At 40.4% G+C, this 25,318-nt stretch overlaps 1 protein-coding gene across 1 annotated transcript in view; it reads right to left on the bottom strand.

The window, feature by feature from the left end:
* dcc (DCC netrin 1 receptor) overlaps positions 1–25,318 on the bottom strand; it is a 397,984-nt gene that overhangs the window by 32,636 nt on the left and 340,030 nt on the right. The window contains exons 26-27 of the mRNA XM_049603936.1: positions 23,378–23,527; positions 13,493–13,792 (exon numbers count right to left, since the gene is read on the bottom strand). Coding sequence (XP_049459893.1) covers positions 13,493–13,792; positions 23,378–23,527 — 450 coding nt within the window. The remainder of the gene's footprint in view (positions 1–13,492; positions 13,793–23,377; positions 23,528–25,318) is intronic.

Raw genomic sequence — 25,318 nt, 5'->3', positions numbered from 1 at the left:
AAATTTCATCACTTTATCATTTTATTTTATTAAACACTGGTGTGAATTTTTGTCATAATTAGTGTATGAATTCTTGAGTTATGGCGGAAAAAAAAGCAACACAAAAAAAACCAAAACGTTTTTGGTGAGGTCACAGTAACCTTGACATTTGACCCTCAACTACCAAATAGTAATTCATTGTTGAGTGAAAGTTTGTGCCAAATGTGAGAAAATTCCCTAAAGGCCTTGTTGAGATATCACATTTGCAAGATTGGGACAGACGAAAGGTCACAGTAACCTTGATCTTTGACCTTTAACCACCAAATCCGAATCAGTTCATCCTTGAGTCTAAGTGGATGTTTCTGCCAAATTTGAGGAAATTCCCTGATGGCATTCTTGAGATATTATGTTTACAAGAGTGAGACAGGCAAGGTCACAGAGACCTTGACCTTTAGCCACCAAAATCTAATCCGTTCATCATTGAGTCCAAAGTGAGCGTTTGTACCAAATTTGAAGAAATTCCCTCTCAATAGTGTGTTCACAAGAATGGGATGGATGGACAACCTGAAAACATAATGCATCCGGCCATGGCTGTTGCCGCTGCAAAGATGCAATGAGACAGATGACAGATCCATTCAGCAAGACAACATCTTTAAGAGATTCTGTGGCACTCTAACATCATGCTACTTCTTCCTCCACTCCTGACTCAGGCAAGTTCTAATTCACATGGCTACTTGTAGTCTTTGTCTGGTAGATTGTTTAGGCATTTGAACAACTGATGCTGTCATTGTGCTCATTGGGACAGCCACGCCTCTCTGCATGTTAAAGTCTATATTGGAATTAAGTCCTAACCTTCCAAACCTTTATAGACAGGACTGTGAATCTGAATCCGAAAATTATGCTTGTGAGGTGGATTTTTGTCTGCAACTACTGATTAGTTAGGACAAAACAAATAATGCCCCATCCTAACTGGCAAACAAGAAGACAATGTCAGATGTGATGTTGACAAGTCCCGTTGGAAAATTTACTTGACACCAATATGGAACTGGTTCCATTCCAGGTCGTGCACCTCATTTAAACTGTTGGGAGCATTTCGACCCCCAAAAAACAAACAAACAAACAAACAAACAAACAAACAAAAAAACAACAACACACACACACACACACAAAAACCCCCAGAACATCGGTTCGGAACTGCAAAACTTGTATTCCTGCTGATACCAAGAAATGGACTACAAGTGCAAACCATAATGACATCATCACATCAGTGGGTGTGTCATATTCTACAGATTGGAAAAAGAAGATAGAGTTCTGCATGTAATAGTCTCTACATCTTTTTATTATTAATAGTTGGTCCATGCTTGTTTTTTTTTTTTGATAAAAACAAATATCTTTGAAAAATAACAGCTCACAAGTAATCACTGCAATCTGCCACCTTTCTACTACTGTTTACTTCCATTGTGCACTGTGCAACACCTTCTGTTGGTGACGCATCCTTGATTACAATGGTTCTACTCAAAACTGGTGGAAACGTGGCCTGGTTCGCTGGATACCACCAAGAATCCTGAACGGAACCGGCTCAAGAAACAGAAATAATTTGGTGGAAAAGGGGTATTTGGAGGTTTCTGGGTTCCTAGAAAAGTTCCTGCAGTTGGAAAAGACCAACTTTCTTTCCCCCCTTCAGTCCACTGGTAAATCCTTCCTTCAGAAAGTGAATTTGATTCCATAAGACTATAAATCAAGAGTCCTTCTTCCTAAAGCCCAAAGAAAAAAGGAGCATCTTCACTTAAGAGCATAGAGAGAGTGAAATTAGATTTCTATTTTTTACCTATAAACACTGGGCAGAGACAGTTTGCCTCTTGGGCCCCTGCTGAGAATAAAGATTTATTTCAAACTGTAGAATCATATTCTGCTTTGCCGTAAACAGCATGAAACACCTTAGGATTCCAACTGAGAACAATAAAGACAAACTCTAAAAACTTTCATTACAGCAATTCTTCTCCTACAAAGAAAAAGTCCTCATCTGCTGTGCTTTACCTGTTTTAGCTTTTGGGGTTACTTCCGCAGTATGTGGCCCACTGAATATGTGCAGTGGTGTTTCTTCCACTGCCGCCCCCCCTCCTCAAGTTCCCACTGGGCTCATAGGCTTTACATTCCGATGACACTACAGATTTTTAAATAGTTTTTCTCGGCTCTAGGAAAGTTTTACAAGTATAAGAAACTGCAATTGGCTATCGGTAAAAATTGGAAGCAAGGCTGAGCTGTGCTCCTGGGAGCCCAGTGTTAGCCTATTGTCCCTTTGAGGAGGGCCTTGTCACTAGCTTTTTAACTAAGCCCCTAGGAAGTGTGCCAAGCTTTGAAGCTGATTTTACATAGTTTACATAGTGACTGATAGACTTACATTCTGAAACAGATGTCCAGATAATATTTTTTGAGCATCACACTCCTTGTGAGATGATTCATTTCACAATCAGAATTTGATCCATACAGTCTGAACACATTTCAAAAGTTCAGAGGCACTGAATAATTAAATCATTTCATATTGTACCTGCCCTATGGGCCCCATGATAGGGAACATCTGGGTAATTTTATACCCAGGTAGTCGAACCTTTTTTGGGTTCATGTACTACTGAGCAAATTTCATAAAGAATAAACAAGGCCCCACCTCCCTGCTGTATTCAACTCAGTTCAGATTGACTGGAGGATTATATCTTAACGATCATTAACCTACACCTTGTTGTGATCTGCTCATGAGTGAACGAAGAATATGCAGGACCATGCTGGTTTGTTTTGTTTTTTCATTTTTCTCTCCAAACATTCTGGAGAGGAACATCATGACCTTAAGGGGGGCACTCGACTGGCTTCAGACTTTGAGTTTGTATCTTTCAGTCCAAGTGCTTTACTATCACAGTGATACTGACCTTGTGCGACTGAGTGTCTGTAAATGTGGTGTAGAAATTCCTGCCAGCTTCATTTCAAAATGAAGCAGAACCAAATGTGTTGGTACGACTTCTCAGTACGCTGCTGTCAGACTGAATCCAAACTGAGCTGAATCCCAGAAAAAAACATTTTGTGGAAAAACACAATGAGCTGCAGCAGTACAGAGCTGAAGCAAAGGTTACACATCCACAGTGGAGAAAGCCATAAAAGAGAGTTTCACGGTGCCTGGCTCACCCTCGGGGGGTTTGTCAGAGAGGGATGGGGGGGCTGTGGGGGGAGCGTCTGCTCAGAGAGGTGGATATATTTACCAGACAAGCAGGAGAGGAGGTGTGAAACGCCTGCCGGGGGTCACATCAGCAGTGTCTGTCTCTGTTTCTGGGTCGAAGGCAAATATGGAGAGATTTACAACGATAGGAGGTGAGGATGGAGGGGGCGGGGTTATTGATCCTGAGGAGGGATTGAAGTAAATACAGTTTAAGATGAAAAGTGTCTTTGAGGAGACATCGTGTCTCTGAGGGAGAGAGCCGACATCTCCTCAGCTTCACACGGGAGTTTGGTGTTTCTTTGTGTGCCTGTTTTATCTCCTTTTCATAGCCTGTCTGTCTGCTTGATGTCTACTTGTCTGTGCACCAGGAAGACAGGAGCGCAGACAGGCTGAATGGTTGAACTTCTGGAAAGTAGCTCTCGTTATTGTACTAAATTGTGTCTTCATCTCATTATTTGTGCAAAAACTGTGAGACATACAAAAGTTTACAGATTAAAAGTGTTTTACAGCTAATCAACATGCTGTCCTTGTTTGTTTAATGTTAATGTATGGAGGCCAATTTCTACCAGGATAAACTGGTGAAAAGTTTGGGATGATAAATATAAAATACACTAAAAATTGTGAGATAAATCAAAAATTTGACCTTTAGTGTCAAGATAATGACAATAATAATATCTGTGATATAATATAAAGGAAAATAGGAGATATTAGTATTTGAATTTTTGAATGCTTAGAAATTAAACACCACTATATCAATTGATAAAAAGACCAGTGTTATGTATTATATGTTGTGTTCTTACATTATCCCAAACGTTTCCAACGATGTTAAAACCCAGAGAAATCTGTCATTTTAATCCCAGACACAGCCTGTGTCATTTGGTCCTTGTTGCCTGACAGTGGCATCATATCCTCTTTGTGCATGCATCACGGTTGTAGTTTTCTGCAAGAGGCTGTCATAAATTGACTTTTTATTCAGTTTTAAGCCATATATTTTATTGTACACTACAAATCTTGGTTGTAAGATGTTTTAACAGAATGAAGGTCAGCAGAGGTCTGGATCTTAAATTTTCAGAGAAACAAGTTGGACAATTGTTAGTGGCAGCTAAGCTCCAGCCTCTGATATATCAAACAGCATTTGAAAAACACTGATTCTTAACTATTTTTCCCAATGTTTTTACTGGTTAAAATCACTTGGTCTGTTTGTTAAAGAGACATCTCTGGATAATTCAGCTCCAGGTAAAAATCGTAAAAAAAACAAAAAAACAAAAAAAAAAAAAACAGTGAGCACTGAATTCTTACTGGGAGAAAATGACTGCAACGACAGCATTGCTCCATCTTTTATTATTGTTTTGATTGAGACAACCCTAGCGGCACATAATTACACTCTATACATTTAGAAGTAAAATTTTTGACTGGCTCACAATTTTGCAGTAGTATGGTGTATTTCTGTTATATATCTTTGAAATAGAATAAAAATTATTTATTGTAACTAACTCCCTGTCAAACCTTTGACTTATTATGACAAATATTTGATTCAGTATCTGTGTATGTGATGTAGTATCTTATAATTTTGATTCCCTACCTCATTAAGTTTTCTCACTATCTAATAATTTTATTTTACTATTTGTCATTGCCGTTCAGTTTTTCCTTTTTTAAAAATCTTGCTGATAGAAATGTGCCTCCGTAGAAGTAGGACAAGAGCTACACTGAACTTTGTGATGTGAAAGTTGTAACAACAATACTTAAAGTCTGCAAACCGTAAAGTTTGAGTGCACATTCTGACCACTTCAAAATCTCTTTAACATTTTTGAGATTCTGTCTGATCAAACTGCAGATTGAGGACAAACTCTCTCCTTCTCCACCCCTCCACCACAGCTCCGTCTTTACTTCACAACCAAAGTTTCAAAGTCTTTGAAAAATCTTTTTCTCCTTTATCTCCCATCTCACCTTCTTGACATGAGGTGGGTATTAACAGGTCGTGTGATATGAGATCAGAGCTTTTTTTTTACCTAGATTTACCTGCTGCTCGGCTCAACATCTGCAGCACAATAACTTAATAATTACACGACTGAGTTATCTGATAATGCTGTTTTATGCTTACAGGTCATGTTGGTACTCATGTTTTATTTATTTTTGTGAGAGTTAATATATATTTGGCTATATATTCACAGTATGGGAATGGATCCTAATGATTTTGCTGACCTTCCCTGTAGTGCCACCCTCATGTCTAACTACCCTAAGGCTTTTGTATACTGTGGGGTAATGGACATTGCAGCCTCTAGAAAATTAAGCCAAGTGTATGTCACTTTAGAATGACTATAAAAATCTCCGACTCTGTTCTCCATGGCTGTCCAAATGTTAGAGATAACCATTTTTAATCCATAACCATTTTATCCTTAAGCTTTTCATTGGCAATAACGTGTGCCCTCCGAGGCGAGATGAAGGCGTACACTTGAAAACATCCATCACAGCTGGCCCAGCGTCTACCTCCAGCTGTGGCTGAAATGTCTTTTCTCAGTATCAGACATTGAGTCAGACAATCCCATTACAGCTTCCAGCATTAAGCCACACATTCAGGCCAATTTAGGTGAGTAACTGCCCACCATCATACTTTACTCTGCAGATGGGCTTTGGAGGCTCCATTTAAAAAGCGAAGAAGGTCTCAGTTTAAAAATTGATATAAAATGAGGGAGCAGGGGGTGGAAGCTTGTGCCTGTGGTTGGCGAAGGAGAAAAAAACCTTGTTGCTTAGGCTTGGAACAGAAGTTGTTGACAATATTTATTTCTAATTTCATTTTATTGCAGCAACATAACTGTGGTTTAATCTTGTTGTAGAGTTTTTGGCTCATGTTTGGATTACTATGGGATGTCACCACTCTCTCCTGTAAAATATGTTTATATTCTACATAATAGCCTAGAATATTTTCACCAGCAATGTATTTTTCCGATCCAGGAATTGTGATGCACCAGTATTACATAGTTGAATATACAACCTTAACACTTTGAGACTGGGGACAGGGGTTTAAGTCCTACATCCCAACTGGTTAGTTTTAGGCCAGGGATGTGCCTGTATCACATTTTCACGGCATGACAATTGTAGCCAAGATATTAAAAGGATAGTCAGATTTTTTTCAAGCGGGGTTATATGGGGTACTTATCCATATCCAGTATACTGTATACAGTAGAAGGCAGTCTATTGTCATACAGGGGAAATTCCACAGAGATTGGACGTGTTTTAATGCCAAAGAGCATTTTCAGCCGATTTACATAAACTTCTTTGTCATACGATTACTGTCTATATTAGTTACCGAATCCAACCATATAATAACTGTCTTCTTGCCTAAAACATAGCACCGTTCTGAACTATGTAACCAACTACCAGCAAGTGTTAGCTTGGCTTGATAAAATTTCCACACAGCAGGGTTAGTTATAACGTGGTGTTACAACAAAGCTGCCTATAGTGCTTATATTCAGTTTGAACTTAAAAGTAATGAATTACTAAGTAAAGTAATTTTTGTGTTACTTTTAAATATCTGCCTTCCTAGAGGAAAATATTCATGCTCACAATAGTCTTTTCTTTGTCTCATCAGAAATAAATCACTTTCTTATTTGGAGATGACTAAATTCTAGGGCCGTAACGGTACATGTATTTGTGTCGAACCGTTCGGTACGCGACTTTCGGTTCGGCACGAAAACGAACCGTGACTGCGAACCGTGACTTCTGTACCGAGGTACGTACTGAACCGTGATTTTTGTGTACCATTACACCCCTACTAAATTCTGATCTGTTTCTCCTAAACCCCCTTAGGAGAAATAAGGAGCAAAAGAACACATTAGCAGGAGTTCTTCTGCAGTGCTCAGAGGCTTCTCAGAGGCTTCTCAACTCTGACAGCAGATAAAATACACAGAGTTGAGACAAACTTCTGAAATTGTGCAGGCTCCTTCATAAGCCAATGAAGTTTTCTTTTGGATTGTACTATTATCTCAAGAGCTGATTATTTCAGACAAATAATGATGACTACATTTAAGGAGGACAAAGAGCATTTTCCGATCTTAAATTAGGATCAGGTTGAGACAAGAGGTAGGCTATATCTCAGGAGCTGCATTTAAGAAGTGTGAACAAAAGGTCAAAATCTCACACTGATGTTATACTGAGCACAGCTTTTTCTAAGAGAAGCAGGTTGGACAAAGAAGAGATCTTATTTTAAATTTTTTCTTTCTTCTGAGTCAATTCTATTAAGGCACACATAAATATATTGTTTTAGTGTTGCTGTGGGACAATGTGGGACAAGACATTATTGTGCCGATAACAGGAAATTATTAGGTCATTCTGATAAGTCCAATATCATGACGAATAGCCCCGATAACATATATAATTTTGTCAGCGCGGCAGTGCCCCGCTCCCACCATGAGACCTGAATGGCCTGCAGTGAATGCTGCGTTCAAGTGACGTCAGCATAATCAGAAAAACTCTTTCTGACTGGGAAGATTCAAGAATACCCCCTCATGTCGGAAAACAACTCGTTAACTCGGTCATAATTTCACACAGACGCGCAAAAGTAGTGGAATTACAGTATTAATCCCAACACTAGTCAAACCACAGATCTCCACTTTGTCATGCAGAAAATAGGCAACACAAGATGAGACAACCCTGATGATATCATTAAGGGTAATATTTTAGACACTGAAAAGTTCCCATTAGAGCAACAGAAGACATGCTTTTCTTGCGGGGAGTGACGAGGTGATGTCAAATATTCATAGTGTACATACTTTACATACACATCATTAATAATAATCAATAAATACTGGCACACCTCTAACTCAGGCGACTAAAAGACTTGGTCAAATATTTTTCCCTGAACACTCACTGAGTGTTTTGATTTACCTCAACAAAATGATAAAAACATTCATTTTAGCTTTAGCGGTTAGTTCAGTATTGGAGGAAAATTAACAAAATATATTGATAGTAATCATTTTTACTAATATGTCCAATAAACAAAAAGTACAACTGGGAAGCTTCTGGAACAGGACCCAGAAGATCTGGTTTTCTTTTTTTTTTTTTTTAAAAAAAAAAAGACTCTTTCAACACCTGATCCAACATCAGAAACCAGTGTCAGGTAAACCTCTCTCCTGTGCAGCTCTCTATCCATCTCACAAACTGGAGTATCAACCTTTCGTCTGCTCAGGTCCCTCTCGCTCTCTCTCTCTCTCTCTCTCTCTCTCTCTCTCCCTCTCCCTCTCCCTCTCTCTCCTTCTCACCACCACAATCCAATTAAACCATGAAAACATCTCATTCTTTTCACCAAGGGAGTCATTCAGGCCCGGATAAACACACAAACAAGGCCAACAATGAACATCAAACGCCATCGCTCACAAGTCGTTTTTTTCCCTCTTGATAGAGAGACAGAGGGGAGGAGGGGTATCGGTGGAGGTAGCACTGCTACTGCTCTGTGTTGGGGAAGGGGGGGCGGTGGAGGAGGGTCACAGAGAGGGGGCAGGGGGAGGTCTCTAAGAGTAGAGTCGAGCGTCGCCTCAGGCTCGCTATTTCTGAGCGAAAGGTTTCCAGGAGCTGAAAATCAATGTTAATCTGAGGCCACCTGGGCGTGTAAACAGAATCATAATGGAACTATATACACCCACACACACACACCGAGGTGATACACACCTCCAGAAAGCAGCAACACACAACAAATACACCTCCACATACACATACTGTCCAGGGATCATGTGTACTGTAGGCGAGCATTTTGTTTTCTGTTCACACTGCTGCAGGCGATCAGACAGAGAATGACAGGATGAGCCACAGAGGGAGAGGAAAGAGAGATAAAAAAGATCTAAAACGCAGACACTAAGAGAAGAATAAAGGGAAAAGAAAGACAAAAGTGAAGTAAAGAAGACAGAGAGGTAATGAGGGAATTTTTCTTGTAAGAACTGTGATCCCCTTCTGGATCCTCATGGTGGAACAACACCTGACTAACACACTTGATGTCAGGATGTATGGAAGTACAGATGACAAAAGAACTGAGTACGTGTGAAACTGATGTGAGCTCTGTTCAGTTTTCAAGTCAGCATTTGGGAGAACGGACAAATTTGGAAAAACAGAATGAGTTTTAGCTCTTTTTTTGTCTGTTTGTTTTTGCCTCCAGTTGTTTTGACAGGTTCTTGTAAATGGTAAGTGGACTTCCATGTGCATAGGGCCTTTCTAGTCTTCTCAACCACTTAAAATGCTATTACTGTACATGTCACATTCAGCCATACACTGGTACCTTGTACTATCGTAGAAGGTAACACCTGATCCTCAGTTAACCAGTCAGACGCACCCTGACACCTCTGGCAATCATCGATAACAATTTGGGGTTCATTATTTTGCCCAAGGGTACTTAGACATTCTAGACTGGAGAAGCTGGGGATCGAGCTGGCCTGACAACCTGCTATACAACCTAATCGCTCACCAACCAAGCTTCAACAAGACACTCTCCTATCTTAAGTTAAAGGAGCATGGTGAAAGGACAGAAGAAACATAGTGGAAAGCTGTTCAAGTGTAACGAAACAGACTCAAACCCAATACATCCGATGACCCTACTACCACTTAGCTCTTACCCCTTAGTATTGTGCATACACGTCTAGGGGTAGGGTGTCACGATTCTTGTGGGAATAAATGGGTAGAGGGAAGTTTTAGGCATACATGCAAGCAGCAACCTTTGGGGCTGAAAAATGAAGCCAATACGGAAGTGTCAAAAACTGCTGCTCTTTGAATGGCCACTTGAGGTTGACTCCAGAAGCGAGTCAACTCCCATAGACCCCCATGTTAAAATCACCAAAATTACGGGAGAAATAGACATGTTTACAGCCTGGTACAAAAAATGGTTTTGGCCTCCATAGCTAATTTCAACATGCATGACAACTGCATGGGGGTGAATATTCATATACCTTCACTGTTACATTTTATTAAGGCTTAAAGTTACGCAAATTAAAGGGTTGGCTGCTTTGAGAGACTGGCTGTCTGCTGATATATCCTTGGCTTCTGAGTCAGATCCTCCCCACGCTCCTCCACAGCTACAACCTCTCGCCAGAATCTGGTCACCTCTGGCTCCAAAAAACAGATTGTGACAACCAAACTGCCGAACTCGAGGTTTAAGATGGGATTACACAAACCAATAGGTGATGTCACGGTAGCCACGCCCTTTACGGTTCCATCTGGGGGTAGGGTGTCTCAACTCTTGTTGGGATAGAGGGCTAGGGCGATGTGTGAGGGCTACATGGCCCTCCACATGGAGGTTTTTCCAAAGCACACTCCAAACCCAGTGTCATGAGAAATCATTGGCAAGATGGCTGCACAAGCAAAAAAAGAAACCAAGAAATTTTTTTTCTTTGTTAATAACGATTTTAAAATGACCATCCCATTATTTTAATTTCATGTTATTTCACTGTAATATAGTCCTTTGCACATGGGAGTTGTTTTCCTTGTAGGCTTTTTTTTCCAGGACAGCTCTTTCTGAGAGAAAACTATTCATTTTAACCCAAACTAAGGCTTATTTCCTCACCTTAACCAAGACATACCTTTCTGGTAGAAAGCCCTCAATAACATTTCTCTCAACTGCTGGTCCTTTTCTTTGTAACGAGCGCAAGAAAAAAAGAAAATGCTAGTAGTATGCTGATGTCTCAAAAGCTTACTAGCTAGCTAGCTAAGGTTACAATGCTATTGCTGACTTGTATAAGAATCCCACTTATTTCCATGTTGCATTCCCCCCCATGGCATATGATGCCTTTAAACATTAAACAAACAAAACTGTTGCACTTATTATTGCTACTCTGATATTAGTGCAGACTGGCAAGGTAGGAGCCTGGGTTGCTAACATTAGCCTACAGAGCACCACTAGTGGCCTAGCAATAAAGCAGTGTTCTTTTTGATATGATGACCTGTTGATGCTGTTTGATCGATTGTGTGAAAAGGCAATTGGCACTATAATACCTTTATTGCCATAGTCACATCTGTCTATGTAAACAAATAGGCTAATGATGTATCAGGTTATTGAAGGGTTGTCCTATCTAATAGGGGACCTAGACTAGAAGGCCTGACTAGAAAACAAAACTATTTACATTCAAAGATTTGACTCTGAGTAAAAAGCGTGGATATTTGGAATCTAGGGTCTGACTTGTCACTCCCCACAGGGGAACAACAAGCCGATAACTTAACCTTTCATCTCCATTATTGCAGCAATTTTTCTGTTGCTGTTTTTGTCAATATTAGCTCTGTAGCTAGCTGGCTAAGTAGGAAGATGGCATTCCTGTTCTTAATACTGCTTACAAAGCTCTGACTGGTCAGCTGCTTTTCCAAATGGTGTGTAGATGTGGGCGGTGGTTCAGAGGTTTGTAATCAGGGCTCAGCTATTTGATCAGAGGTATCGGAAACTTTGACATTTTGAGATGTAATGTGGGGGCTGGAGGGAAAGTCAGGGGATCAGCAATGTTCATCTTCTGGGCAGAAAGGATATCTGTACCAAATCAATCGACCTGATATTTGTCAACATATTTCAGGCCAAAGTGCTGAGTCTGAGACTGCAGTCGCTAGAGCCCGCTAGCATGGCTAAAATATATATACCAAACAGCCAGGCTAAGTCTGATTTTCATGAGGGAGAGGGATGTAGGGATGTTGAAAGAGAGAGAGAGGAAGGGAAGGGAGAGAGAGAGAGATTGATAGAGAGAGAGAGAGAGAGAGAGAGAGAGACATAGGGGGACACAGACAGACAAGTAACATAAAGAGAGAGAGAACACAGAGGGAGGTCAGTCCAGATCAGATCTAACCCTCTGGCTAATGTCAAGGCCAGTTATAGTATATCATTCTACAAACACACATACACACTCACTCACGCACACTCACACATGCACACCATGTAGCAGCCTTAGGCTAAGACACTTAGGTTCCCTGAATAAAATATTAAACAAAGTGAGGCGCTCAGCGCAGAGAGTCCAGCTCAAACAAAGAGTCACTGGAATCTGTCAAAACAATCATCAAAAAGCTGGAGCTTCAGGAACAGCTACCGAGCAGAGCCAGATGCTGAATTAAGAAAAAAAAGTTTCTGTCATCAGGTGTGATAAACCACACTTATTGTTTAGGCTCAGCGGAGGAACCCAGGCCGTTAGTATTTCATGGAAAAATAATGAAAAATAAGAAAATGCTCTGGTCCAAGATGATGATACGTTTTCCACTGGGAGGGAAGTCTCACTGAAAATTTGTAAATAGTAAAGTACACTATGGGTTTATAAAATACTTCACAAATAATAAAACCTAAGTGTATTATATTAATACCTTAATGTACAAAGACAAAGAGAGTATGAGCATTCTTCTGAGTCATTGTAATCTTTAGTGTCCCATGACTTAAGTTCACAGTGTCTCAACAAACTTATGCATATTAAGATAACAGATTGTGCATCAGTCCAAAGAAAATAATGTTTTAACAGTGTATTCAGTGAAATAATGAAGTCATTAAAAGCAAATGCATTCATTTCTTAGTTACCAACTAGTGGACAATAGGAACTTAAGCTGAATCATGCATGTCGTGTCCTGTCACATCAAGTTGAGTCATCATCAAGTTTTGTTAAGTTCAAGTCATGTGTGTCATATTATGTAGTGTGACCTCTGTTAATGTCACATTATATCAGGGATACTTAACTTGCTTTGCTCAGGGGCCACTTGTGTCCCAGTGGACACTTTTGACTTGCTATACCTGCCATCTTCTCTGCTCACTCAGTAGTTTTCCACTCACCCCGCCTCTCCACCACACCTACCCGCCAGCCTTTCACCTGTCCACCATCTCCGGCTAATGCTGGTCCACCACACCCACCTCATTAAGCCAACACCGATCACCTGTGACTCATTACTTCCTGTCACTATAAAGACCCCAGCTTTACTGACTGCAGTTGCCAGTTTGTTGTTTGCCATTCCTATTATCCCCGGACTACTGCAGTTGCCGACCTCACCTGCCTCTGACTAAACTGTGCACACACTGCACTGATATGTTTAACTTCATACTCTGCTCCGCTCACTGCAGCCTCACTGTCACCGTCACACGTACAGACTCTCCCTCCGTCTTCCTCCCTCCTTCCAAACCACACACTTTTGGCAAAAGGTTTTGGTGCCCTACCCAACCTACCTGGCTTTATTTGGCCTGGAGGTCAAGGTGAGTATCACTGTATTATATCATGATACATCATTTTATGTTAAGAAACGTCACGTCACTATTCAGAAATGGATTTATGAAGAATCTGGGTGTGTCTTCATCTTTGTGAAACAATCAGCTGTACTCACTGGACTGCGGCATCATGGAGGTGTACACTTTGGGGTCGATGGTCCCCATAGGCGGTGGCAGCAGTGGGTTGGTGAAGCTTCGTAGAGGGTGGGTGGGCCGCACGCACGCTGTCGGGATGGTCCGTCCACTCCCAGCCTGGGCCTCCTCAGCGGCGGCAGCAGCAGGGGCTCCTGGGATCGGGCCAACACCGGGAACATGCTCCCCAGGTGGGGCAGAGGAACCGGGAAGGAGCGGAGGGGCCTGCTGGGGCGGAGGCTGCTGCTGGAGGAGAGGGTTGGTGGAGGCATCTGAAGGCATCGCTGAGGAGGAGGGAGAAGGAGATGAAGGGAGTTAGGATGTGTGTAAAGGGGTGAGAAGAATTGTTGGGAGGATGAAAAGAGATAGAGATGTTAGGGATGAGAGAAAGGAAAGAATGGGGATAGAGAAAGTCAAGAATGAAATACAAAACATCCAATTATTGTAAAGAGTGAACATTCATTTGAAGAAAACACTGAATACATAAAAACAAACAAACAGCAGATCTTCAAACGTGCAAATATTTTGTCTCAATATCCTAAAGCACTTCAGTTTTTTTATACAGAACATATGCCTCGACGTAGGCAGTAATATGCTGAGAAAACATGGCAATATTGTGTAAATTACTGTTTCTGCAGGAGGACAGCAGGACAGAGTGTGTTTCTGTCAGGAATGTAAATGTAAATATATTCTGCATAGACCTTCTGCTATATGTTTCATGGGTTTATTCCCCATTAGATATGTACATCGAGGACAATACATACATGCGGTGGTCACATGTGTTTACAGTCCTTGTTTCTTGCAGTTTTCTTCCATGAAAACAAACGAAAGGACATATTTTATCATTTAAATACTGAAAGACTCTTTGAAAGTGTATAATTTAATAATTTAATTCCAGACATCAATCTTTTCTTCCTACGTGAAGAAACCCTGAGTTCTGCCAGGTTTGCAGTTTTGTTCTTTTACTTTATTGAGTGTGAAGTTTTGCGCTGGTGTTTCTATGCCTTTACGTTGGCTGGATGACTTCACACTGACAGAAATCCTGTTTTATCTTGTCAGAAAAACATGTGAGAGATAGAGGAGGAGGAGGAAGAAGGAGAAGAGCTTCCTGCTGAAGAAAGGTCCCGACTGCGTGCAGAAACACGCCTCAGATGTGACATGAGAGATGAAACTCCTCATGTAGCTACAGCCAGCCTGATCAGAGCGTACACGGGAGAGAGAAGACAGCTAGTAATTACATGTAGAGTCGTGTTCATCAACCAGCTGGGACGAGAGGAACAAACAAGAAGAAAAGCTGAGAGAGAAAGAGGGCATGAGAGCATCTTGGAGCCTAAAGAAAAGGAACAAGAAACAATAACTCAGAATCTCAGTCATTTTGCTGCCAATCACTGTGGGTGAGACCTAGAATGTCTGGCTGCAAAATGACGAGCTCTTGAGGAATTAAAATTTTTGTGTTTTGTTTTTCCACAGAAGAATACAGTTCTTTTTTGTTATCTCAAGTCATCGGGAAGGTGTGAACAATCATTAAGGGAACAAGACAAGAAAACTGACTCAGATTTTGTTGCTAAAAGGACCAGTATGCCAGATTAATAAATATAAACACATGCTGTTTGCAACTGCCTTTCAGAATGACACATTATAGACTCGTCTGATGTGATAACACTATCATCACAACATCTTTTGTCATGGCCCTTTTACAAAAATAAATCAATTTTCTGATCTTACGAAGCTATGGCTGATATTTGGTTTCAGCAAAAAAAACAAACAAACAAACAAACAAAAAAAACCCCCTTAGTGTTAAAGGGACAGTTAACCCAAAATCAGAGTTACATATATTTCCTCTTCCATGCAGTGCTAATGTCAGTCTAGAATGTTGGTGTGAGTTGCCTATTGTGGGAGATATCAGTAAAAATGTCTCCCTTCTTTTGACACAAAGGAGCAAGATGACGCTCGGCTTATGGTGCTCAAAGCGCAGGAAAAAAAAAAACCTCAACAGCAGTGTCTCTTTGCAGAAATCATGACTGGATTACTGAAGATTATCAACAGACTTTGTAATGAGCAGTTTTATGTAAGGATGTATTCAGGATAATACCAGAATAATTTTTAATATGATATGAAAAATTCATATTGTCATTCTTGCAATATTTCAACTTGTGGACATATTGATGCCATACTGGTATGGATGGCAACAACAAGCATGGCTGAAAGTGAAATTATTACAGACTCCATGTTGGTTCCAAAGAGAGGAGCAGCTTCAGTAGTGTGGAATAAACTGTGGCATCCTGAATGTTTTATGAACAACCCTGGACTTCTCAGACTCTTTTAGCTACTTAACGCTCAGAGGGAACTCATTCAGCGGCTCCTCTGACAGCAGCAAAGTGTCTGTCCCTCTCCTCTCTCGTCGTACCCACGTTGTAGTGGTGTTGTCAAGTGATATTTTTATGAGCCTTTGGTAATGTTAACCTACATGACGCTAGCAGCTCGACAAAAAACTACATATATGTGAATGTGCAGCCTGTCATAGGATTTTGCTAAAAAAGAAGGAAATCACCTGTTGATTTTTATATATATATCCCAGGGGACATTTTTACGTACTTGGGAACTGTCTAAATGTGTAATTTGTGGTAGATTTTATTTTGTTGAATACAGAATATGAATTTCACTCTCAAGCCTCTTTTACACTGCCAGATTTTCCGCGAATGTTGGGCCGATTTGCCAACCAGCTGCAAGCATTTATACACAGCCGGATTGGCGAGTTGATCCGAGGTGCCCAATTTTCCGCCTCGTAGGGTAGTCATATTGGCGGAACCCTTTTAGTTTAAACAGACCGAGGCGACCTTCCGCAACGGGAGGGGCTGTTGAAGACTTGTGGGAGGAGCTGTTGATGACGCTGCACGTGCGACCCACTGGTGGTGGATAAACAGGAAACAGCTGATAGCAGGAATTAGCGAGCAGCTAGTATCAAGAGGGAAACGCAAACCTGACTGACACTGTAAAGATGAGCAACTGGGGAGACAAGGAATTGCGTGCCCTCCTTGCCCTCACAAACTAAGAGGCCATTAACCGTCAGATGACAGGGACGGTAAAGAACGGGCTAATTTACGAGAGAATCGCCGTCTGACTACCGCTACCTGACCTGCCAAGCCTTCCCTCCCACATCACTGTTTACGTCACACGCTGAGCTACACATTTTGTTACTTGCTCACGCTCCCCACTGCCCCGACAAAGGTGCATTCTGTATAAACAAAAGTAGGTAGGCAGCAATTTTCCGCCCTCTGCGATTTTGTTTTTACACTGCCAATGCTGAAAAAAGACTGATTGGGCTTTCCTGCAAATTTGCACAATTCCTTACTGTTGTCGTTCACAAATTAAAGAAATGACAGATCATTTTTGTTTAGTTTTTACTGAATATTTGGAAGGAAAATGTTAGGTTTAAAATATTTTTATCACTAATTTGTCATATAGTCAAGAATACTGTTACTGCAAAAATACCCTGAACTACCATGATATTATTTTAAGGCCATATTGCCCACCCCCTTGTGGAAAAAAAGGGCACAATGCTGGTGATAAATGGGGAAGTTATCATCATTACTCCCCACTCCCTGCTATACCAAGCTTGGTGTGTCCTTCTGGGGAGTGATAAGGTCAGTGCTTAAATGTCAAATATCAGTGCTGTACATTTACTTCCTTCATACTGTTCATATCTGTAAAAAACATGGATGCTTCACCAGTGGTGTAGTGGTAGTTGAAGAGGTGGGTGTTCTAGGTAGATTTACCAAGAGGGAGGTGGGTATACTTACCTATATTTTCCAAAAGCTTTTGGCAGATAATCAACCAGAAAAAGAAGTGGATATACCCTTCACTACACCACTGTGCTTCACACACATCTTCCCCCCAACAGCTCAGAAGATCAGTACAGTTTCAAGATGGACACCCAAAATTATTGTCACCAAATCAGTGTCTGACCAAATCTCTCCCCATCTGTTTCTGAGATATTGTGTTGAATAATGGCCAGAAAAGTGTTTTGGCAAAACATTATGATGTCATAGACAAGGTGACCTTTGACCTTTTGGATATAAAATGTCATCACTTTATAACTTTATTCTATTATAATTTTTTGTGAAATTTTGTCAGATGAGTAAATAAATTCATGACTTATGGTCAAAAACATCTTTGAGAGGTCAAAGTGACCTTGATTTTTTACCGAAGGCTACCAAATTCTAATGTGTTCATTCTTGAGTCCAAGTGGACGTTTGACCCAAATTTGAGCAAATTCCTTCAAGGTGTTCCTGAGATTTTGAGTTCACGAGAATGGGATGAATGCAAGATCACAGTGACCCTGACCTTAGACCACTGAATTCTAATCAGTTCATTGATGAGTCCAAGTGAGGTTTGTGCCGAATTTGAAGAAATTCCCTCAAGGCGTTCTTTAAATATTGTGGCCTCCAGCCATGGCTCTTGCCGGTATGGAAGCATAAAAATGTCCACAAAAATGGTGATGAGAAGGATGCAATCATGCATGTTGCTGTAAGTCAACAACTCCTAAATCGATATACTTTTTTGAGCTTTGTGACAAAACCATGCTCCTAGCAACAACTACCACAGCTTCTGTGTCAGCTGGTAATGCTAGTAACTAGCAGGGCAAGACAAAACAAAAGAAATCAATCTAATTTTCAGGATTACATTCTCCTCGATGTATAACCACATACCAGAAGGTGTAACAAACACAGAAGATGTGACTGCAGGAGGATGTGTCCTCCTCTTTTTCCATCAGCCTTGGTTTGTTCTACATTCACTCCTCCACCTTCCATTATCTCCTCTCCATCACACACCATACTTGACAATAAAACTCATCTCAATCCCTGCAGTGACAGACGGCTGCAAATACACTGTTAAATAACACTCGGTTGTTTTTCTTTTCTCTTGCTCTGACTGTTTGTAAATGAAGAGAAAATCTGAGAACAACAGTCTGCTGGTGACTCACACTGGCTGAATGGAAAGCATAACAAGTGTGTTTAGACATACAACACAACAACACAACAGCTGAGATATTTTTATGTATGTGCAGAGAAATAACAAATCCACCGCTTAGAGGTTTTGAAGTAGAGAAGAGCAGTGATTTATTTGATCATCTTTTTACTTGCAGTGTCTGCAGATGAAGTCAAGCTCTGAACAATGGACTGCAGATATTTTGCTTCCTGGTTTTATAACAGAATGGAGAAGTGTTTTACTTTTCACCTAAATGGGTGAAGCAAGGGTCTTGGGACAGAGGGCGTTGTATGCTGCACAGATTGTAAATTCCTTTGAGGCAAATTTGTGAATTGTGATCATGGGTTATATGATTAAAACTGACCTGACATTGTGTCACTGCATCCTAAGTAAAACATACAAATACCAATTTAGCACTCCAATATTTGCCCTGTTAAATTTCTCTTTAAAGTACTCTGTGAAATGTTTGAGCACTACAGTCTTTTAAATAGCATGTCCATGTTTTGTTTGTATCTTGTGCTCTACTGTCCCACACACAAGATAGCTGGTGATGCGTTATGCCTCCCTGCAGACTGCAGAAGGACTGGGATCCCAACAAAGGGCTGCAAGACAAATACAACCAGTCACACAATGATATCTGGGTTAGGAAATAAATTCTAATCTTCAGATTACTAAAGGCTATTATAATCTAACAATAGGGGGAAACACCCTTTGAAATAAAACCTCCATTTACACCAACTCACTTTATAATTTATGTCTAGCATGGATTGGGAAACAATTGGATATTAAAAAGTAAAATGGATCCAAGAAGCAACCAAAACAACCCCAAGAATCCAGTATGCAGAGTCCAAGTCCTGTTCTACACGAGTGGCCTAAGTTGTTGTGAGCAGGCCCCTAGGCAGTGCACTGGGCCATCTGACAGAGCCAAACCATGTAACTACAACTTTTGGGTCCGTCGCGTGATGCCGTTGATCCTTAATATACTTCTTTCTCATATACTTACATTTTGAAAGAGATGTGAATAAGTGGATACATTTTTTGGTGTGTCCAAACACCCTCAAAATGACTTGTTCTACAATCAGAATTTGATCCAATCACTCTAATAACACTTCAAAAGTCACAATTAAATAATGTTTTTTTCCATTCAAGTTAGCAGAGTGCTAGAGCGGAAGAAGCCAGCTTGGTTCCTAGTGTGTCTGCTCTGTGGGCCCAATTATGCAGAAGATCCAGGTTTTTTACACCTGGGGAGTCAAACCCTGAGCAAATTTCATTGAAATGAACGGGGCCCCGCCACCAAAATGCTGTATCGAGTTCTCTTTATATATCTGTGGTTGTGAGCATTTATATGTGTGCTGGGGTGTGTCTACATTGTTCTGCATTTACACCTCCACCTCCAGTGGTTTCTGTTCCACTGTGTTGAGTTTCTGTAACGTGCAGTGAGATTTGACTGATTCAACTAACACACATAAAACACGGCTTAATAGAGACAATATTGAACTTACCTACAAAATTTGACTCCGATACAACTCACAATGTTCACAGACAAATCAACTGTTTTTTTAACTAGATATGTAATCCAACATATACATCAAGCTACGGTTATCAGCATAAACCTAGGGCATCATATTTAATAAATTAGCCTAGCGGCTAGCAGACTTTTTCTCTACTCATATGAAGCCAGGATAAATCACACACACAACACAAAATAATATTTTGTGGGAGCTTTATTGTCTTCACAATGTATTATTTCCTATCTTTGAAATTAAAATAAATGAAAACTTTCTTTGAACTTTCCACTGAGGGGAATGATTTTCAGTTTTTGTAGTGCAGATGGCCTGACATCACTTCAGACTGAACAAATTTGAGCAGGTGAGGAGAAGCAAATGTTTCCAAAACTGGTTAACTAAATAACAGGAACCAGCAAAACCCCTCCTAATATGTGTGTATAAGAAGGCTTGTAAGTGACATATGTAACATATTTGTGAACTGATACTGCTTGTTTGTCAGGCACTATAAATTGTCGTATTGTGTCAATTCTGCGTCTTTCTCGCAAGTAAACCCTTAAACGTCCAATCTTGTGTGTTTTGAGTCTCTTTATTCCACAACATTTTCAAAAATATAGGTCTGCTGAGGTCTGGGGAGGTGCACATCAGGCTACAGTGTAGGTTACTCATCTGAGCAGATCCTATGGTATAGATAGGCGTAGGTGTAGGCGTAGATTCAACGCAGAAGTGCGCTCAAGTTGTCTGTGGAAGTAGACTTTTGAGAGTCTGTCCCTTGTAATAATGCACTGAAGTGACACTGAAATTAGCAGTCTTTCTCTCTGTCTCATTAAAGGGACAGGAAAAAGCCACTCCAGCAATTTGAGCACAAATGGTCAGTGTGAACAAGCTTTTGATGCATTTATCTGATCTCTGTGGGCGAGAGAACAGTGATGTGTAAGCATATGAGTAAGAGCCTTAGGGTGCAATATGTTGTAAGTATTGCGTTGCATTACAGGGTCCACTGACAAAAAAACAGCAAGATGATGAAACAAATTTACTATTTGAGTTTTGAATAGTATATTTACTTTGTTTTAATGTCATTATTTAAGAAAACTATATAGAATATATACAGTATACAGTGACAGGATATACCATGCTGAGTTATAGCTGTATTTTATATTCAGAATTATTCGTCCATGTGTGGAGACTTGATCCAAATTTCTAAGAAATGTACCAGAATTCATTCAGCAAGCACAGATTGGCATCTTACTGTGTCGTGTCATTAGTCAGAAGCTGAATGAGTGTGTCTTTCAGAGATGCTCTCTGGGACTCATACAGTAGTTGACTCCTTATGGACACAATCTTGCACCTTTCTCTTTTCAATCAGTGAAGCTCAGTGTCTCAGTGTTTGTATGACTTTAAAGTTTATGCCATCTCCCACATTAACTACCTCTGTATCACTTGCTCATTACATCTGCCTCTCTGTTGTTTGCAGGCCCACACCACCCCACCCTCCCCTCAGCTCACTGTGAGTGTGTTTTTTTTTTTGTTTTTTTTTTGCCATCAGCTCTCCCACTGTGTCAGCTAATTCAATGACACTGAAGCTTCTCCTCGGCTCTCTGCTGTTGTTAAATCACTGATACAAGCCAACCAGGAATTAGCCAATTACTGAATTACTGAATTACTGCTCCCCACCATGTCGTTTAGCATTTAGCTCTGCTGCAAAATGGGCTTAAATAGGACAGGGACGGGGAGCAGTGGAGAGACAGCTGGAAAGATTAAGATGCTGCTGTGTAAGCCCTGTTGCATTTATTAAAGGTTAAAATTGTATTATTGTTATGTACACTGTTATGTGTATTATTAACAATTGCAATGGCCATAATAATGGTATCAATTGTTAAATGAATGATACATTAATAATAATATTAATAATAATAATAATAATTATTATAATTATAATAATAACAGTAACTGTGGCAATAATAGTGTATCAGTAGTAGTAGTAGTAGTAGTAGTACCTATTGTTCCTACAGTCTCTAGTAGTAGTTATCGTATTATTGGCTATGTAACAGAACATATTCTAAGTCCTGCCTGTAGTTATTGTTGCTATGCCTGCCAAGGTTTCTGTTCTTGAACAACATATAAACAATTAGCAATGATACGAGAGGCATTTTTACAACCTGTTCTAGTTAGCAGGTCGTCAAATAAGACCCTCTGTCACACCTCTCAGCGTCTGATAGCGGTGCACAGGGCATCCTTTGATGTATCTATGTGACGTGCAGCTGCAACACGTAGTAACATGTAGTACATGTTGTGAAATGGTTGGATGGATTTCGGCAACTTGGTTAGATTAAAAAAAAAAAAAAAAAAAAAAAAAAGTTTTGGGGTGAAATAAGCATGGATGGATTAATGAATGGGCCTACTGGGCACAGGCCCAGGGCCCAAAATTGTCAGGGGAGGGCCCCCATGGCCTTCACTCGCAAAGTGTCACTTAAATTAACATGTACTGACCAGGAAGAGACTCAGAATGACCACAAAGAGACAAAAAAGACCACAAAGAGATGAAAAGGAACAGCAAAGAGACACAAAATAAATACAGAGAAACACTTAAGTATTATTACCGTAGAGACACAAAACCACAAAAATGCATGATGACTACAAAGACACACAAAAGAACAAAAAAGAGGTAAACTAAAGTGTGTTTGTCTTGCTCCTGTGTTGGCTCATTGTCTTATAATCCACCCATGAAAATAAGATTTTGTCAACGCAAAAATGTTGCAACTGTGCAAGATGGGGTCACAAAACGTTATAGGTGTTTGAAGATAGGTGTGGTCTAAACAAGGGTTCTGGAAGTAGGGGTGTAGGAAAGAGAGAAGGGGCCACTGGCTCCCCACTTCATGCCCATGACCCAAAAACCTCTGGTCAACTCTGTATCAGTTCGAAGTTGGGTGCAGTCAGAGCAAGGGTGCCAAGTAGGTGTGTAGGAAGTAGGAAAAATAGTGGGCTATTGGTCCCCACTTTACGTCCCTGGCCGACACTTGCTCTAAATCATGGATCTTGGATGGAGTGATCCCATAGGAAGATGGTCTCTAGTTTTTTATGGGTTTTCAGTGACTAGTCTGTTTCTCAGTTTTCTCTGTAGTTTAACTTTAAATTTCTGAAACCTGTGTCAGATTAAAATAAATTATTAAAATTTACTTGTATTCATTTCAATAATTTGCTCTGAAATAATGAAAAGTGGTCAGAACCACAGATGTACGTATCTGTGTCTGTATAATAGAAGTTGTAGTAGATTGAGTAGTAGTTTAGTAATATTGGCAGTATTTGGCGTGTGTCTCTGTCTCTACAGTAGTACCAGTAGTATTCTCAGAAGTATTAGTAGTAGTAGTACAGTACCTGGTGTGTATCCTCTGTCCACTGTCAGACTTGGGAAAGGCATCGGCCTCAGGCTGAACTTGTTGTGAGTGAAGCCGCAGGAAGGTGAAGGCAGGATACCAGGATACTGAGAAGAGTCGAGAGCTGGCACCGGGATGGCACTAACCACCGCTGAAACAGACAGACAAAACAGCCAGTAAACCAGGCTGCAGTGTACTACAGACACCACTGAAACAGACAGATAAAATAGTCAGTAAACTAGGCAGTGACAGCACTCAGTATATGCCATACATATCAAAAATGTTTCCCCTTATAAAAAATAATCTAATTTTAATGCAAAAAGGGTATATGTGTAATGTAGGTGTCTTTTTCTTTGCCATACTAGCCATAATCTTAACACTAATGACCAAACTGCTGTCAGAACACCTCTGCTAATCAAATCCATGCTTGATGGAGTCACATTGAAGGGCTGACTGTAACAACATAATATAAGGAGCTAGAATGTCCCAGTTGGGCTAGTGGGAGGGGTGGTGGACAGGTCCAATAAACTCTGGTCTTTCACCCAGGTGCCAGGTGTTTGGTTCCCGTATGAATGTAGAGCCAGCCCAGCCCAGCCCAGCTTTTGTTGCCTGAACCTAATCATGTGCTTTTGTTGACATCCCAGCATTGGTAGCAGCATACCCTGAACATCAACAGCACAGGAGCGCCTAAGATGGAGACATAAAAGGCTGCTAACAAAACGGTGATATGTGTGTCATATAGCTACCATGAACTTCAGTACACAGTGAAGCTTTCAATTCTAATGCAATGCTAGAGAGTTAAATGAATAATAATGCAACATATTTTAATTGTTACACTTTGTAAGATAAATCTGAATCTGTAACATAACCAGTAATATGTCTCTGTCAGGTATGTAGTACAGCATTTTCCTCTGAGCACAAGTAGAAGTACATAGTAATACATTTGAGTGCTTTGGGGGCTGTTTGTACATTATTTCAGGGCACGAGTTAGAAAAGCAACATGATTCAATATTTTTCATATCTAAACATCTTAATAAATCTATAGCTGTTTGGTCCCAGGACCCCAGGAAACATGGTGCTGAGTGTCGTTTGGATGAGCAGGTTTTGAGAAAGCTGCAAGCAGCAATACCACATGCCAGACAATCGACCTGTTCTGAACAGGCATGTTTTGAACAGACACTCTATTAGTCAAAATGTAAAAGTCACGTAAAAAAAAAAAAAAAAAAAAAAAAAAAAAATCAATATTTGCATAAATCAGTCCTGCTCAGTGATTTGCAACATTACCCACAATGACAGAGAATTACTGGGAGGGATACCTTGTGTAAGCAGAGCAGAGACAAAACATCATCTCAGAGTATAACAGTTATATCACCAAACCCTAAGAGTCCCAACCACAGGGAGTAAACCAGTGAATAGAGCAGAACTAGCAGTCAGAACGCAGCCAGCCAGAGCAGAGAGCTGCTGGAAACAGAGAGGAGGAAAAACAGCGAGGAAAGCAGTCAGACCTGACACAGTTCATATTGTGACCTTGAGAGGAAACTGCAGGGAGTCAGACTCAGCCAGACTGATTGCACTGCCTCAGGTAGACACACACACACACAAACGGGGTGCGTCTTATCTTCTAAACAGGCTTGAAGAGACCGTGTGTGTGTGTGTGTGTGTGTGTGTGTGTGTGTGTGTGTGCATCTCCCTCATGCATCCCATGTTTGTGTCTCTTTCCCTCTCTTTGCTGTTTCAAACACACATTGTGTTTTACAGTGTAAATGTATGTTTATGAGATGCTTATGGAGCAGTAAACATTTTGCAAACAGTCTATTACCTGTTGCAGCTTTAAACACATTTCCATTCTCATACTGAAATTAACTCTGACGAGCCTACTGTAATGAAATGATTAATATAATCAAGAGAATGAAATTTAAACTAAATTATAAGGAAACATTAC

The sequence above is a fragment of the Epinephelus fuscoguttatus genome, linkage group LG18 (assembly GCF_011397635.1).
Source record: "Epinephelus fuscoguttatus linkage group LG18, E.fuscoguttatus.final_Chr_v1".
In the NCBI taxonomy this organism is placed as follows: domain Eukaryota; kingdom Metazoa; phylum Chordata; class Actinopteri; order Perciformes; family Serranidae; genus Epinephelus; species Epinephelus fuscoguttatus.
Note: the sequence above shows the minus strand (reverse complement) of the source record. Positions and strands in the feature narration are given on the sequence as shown.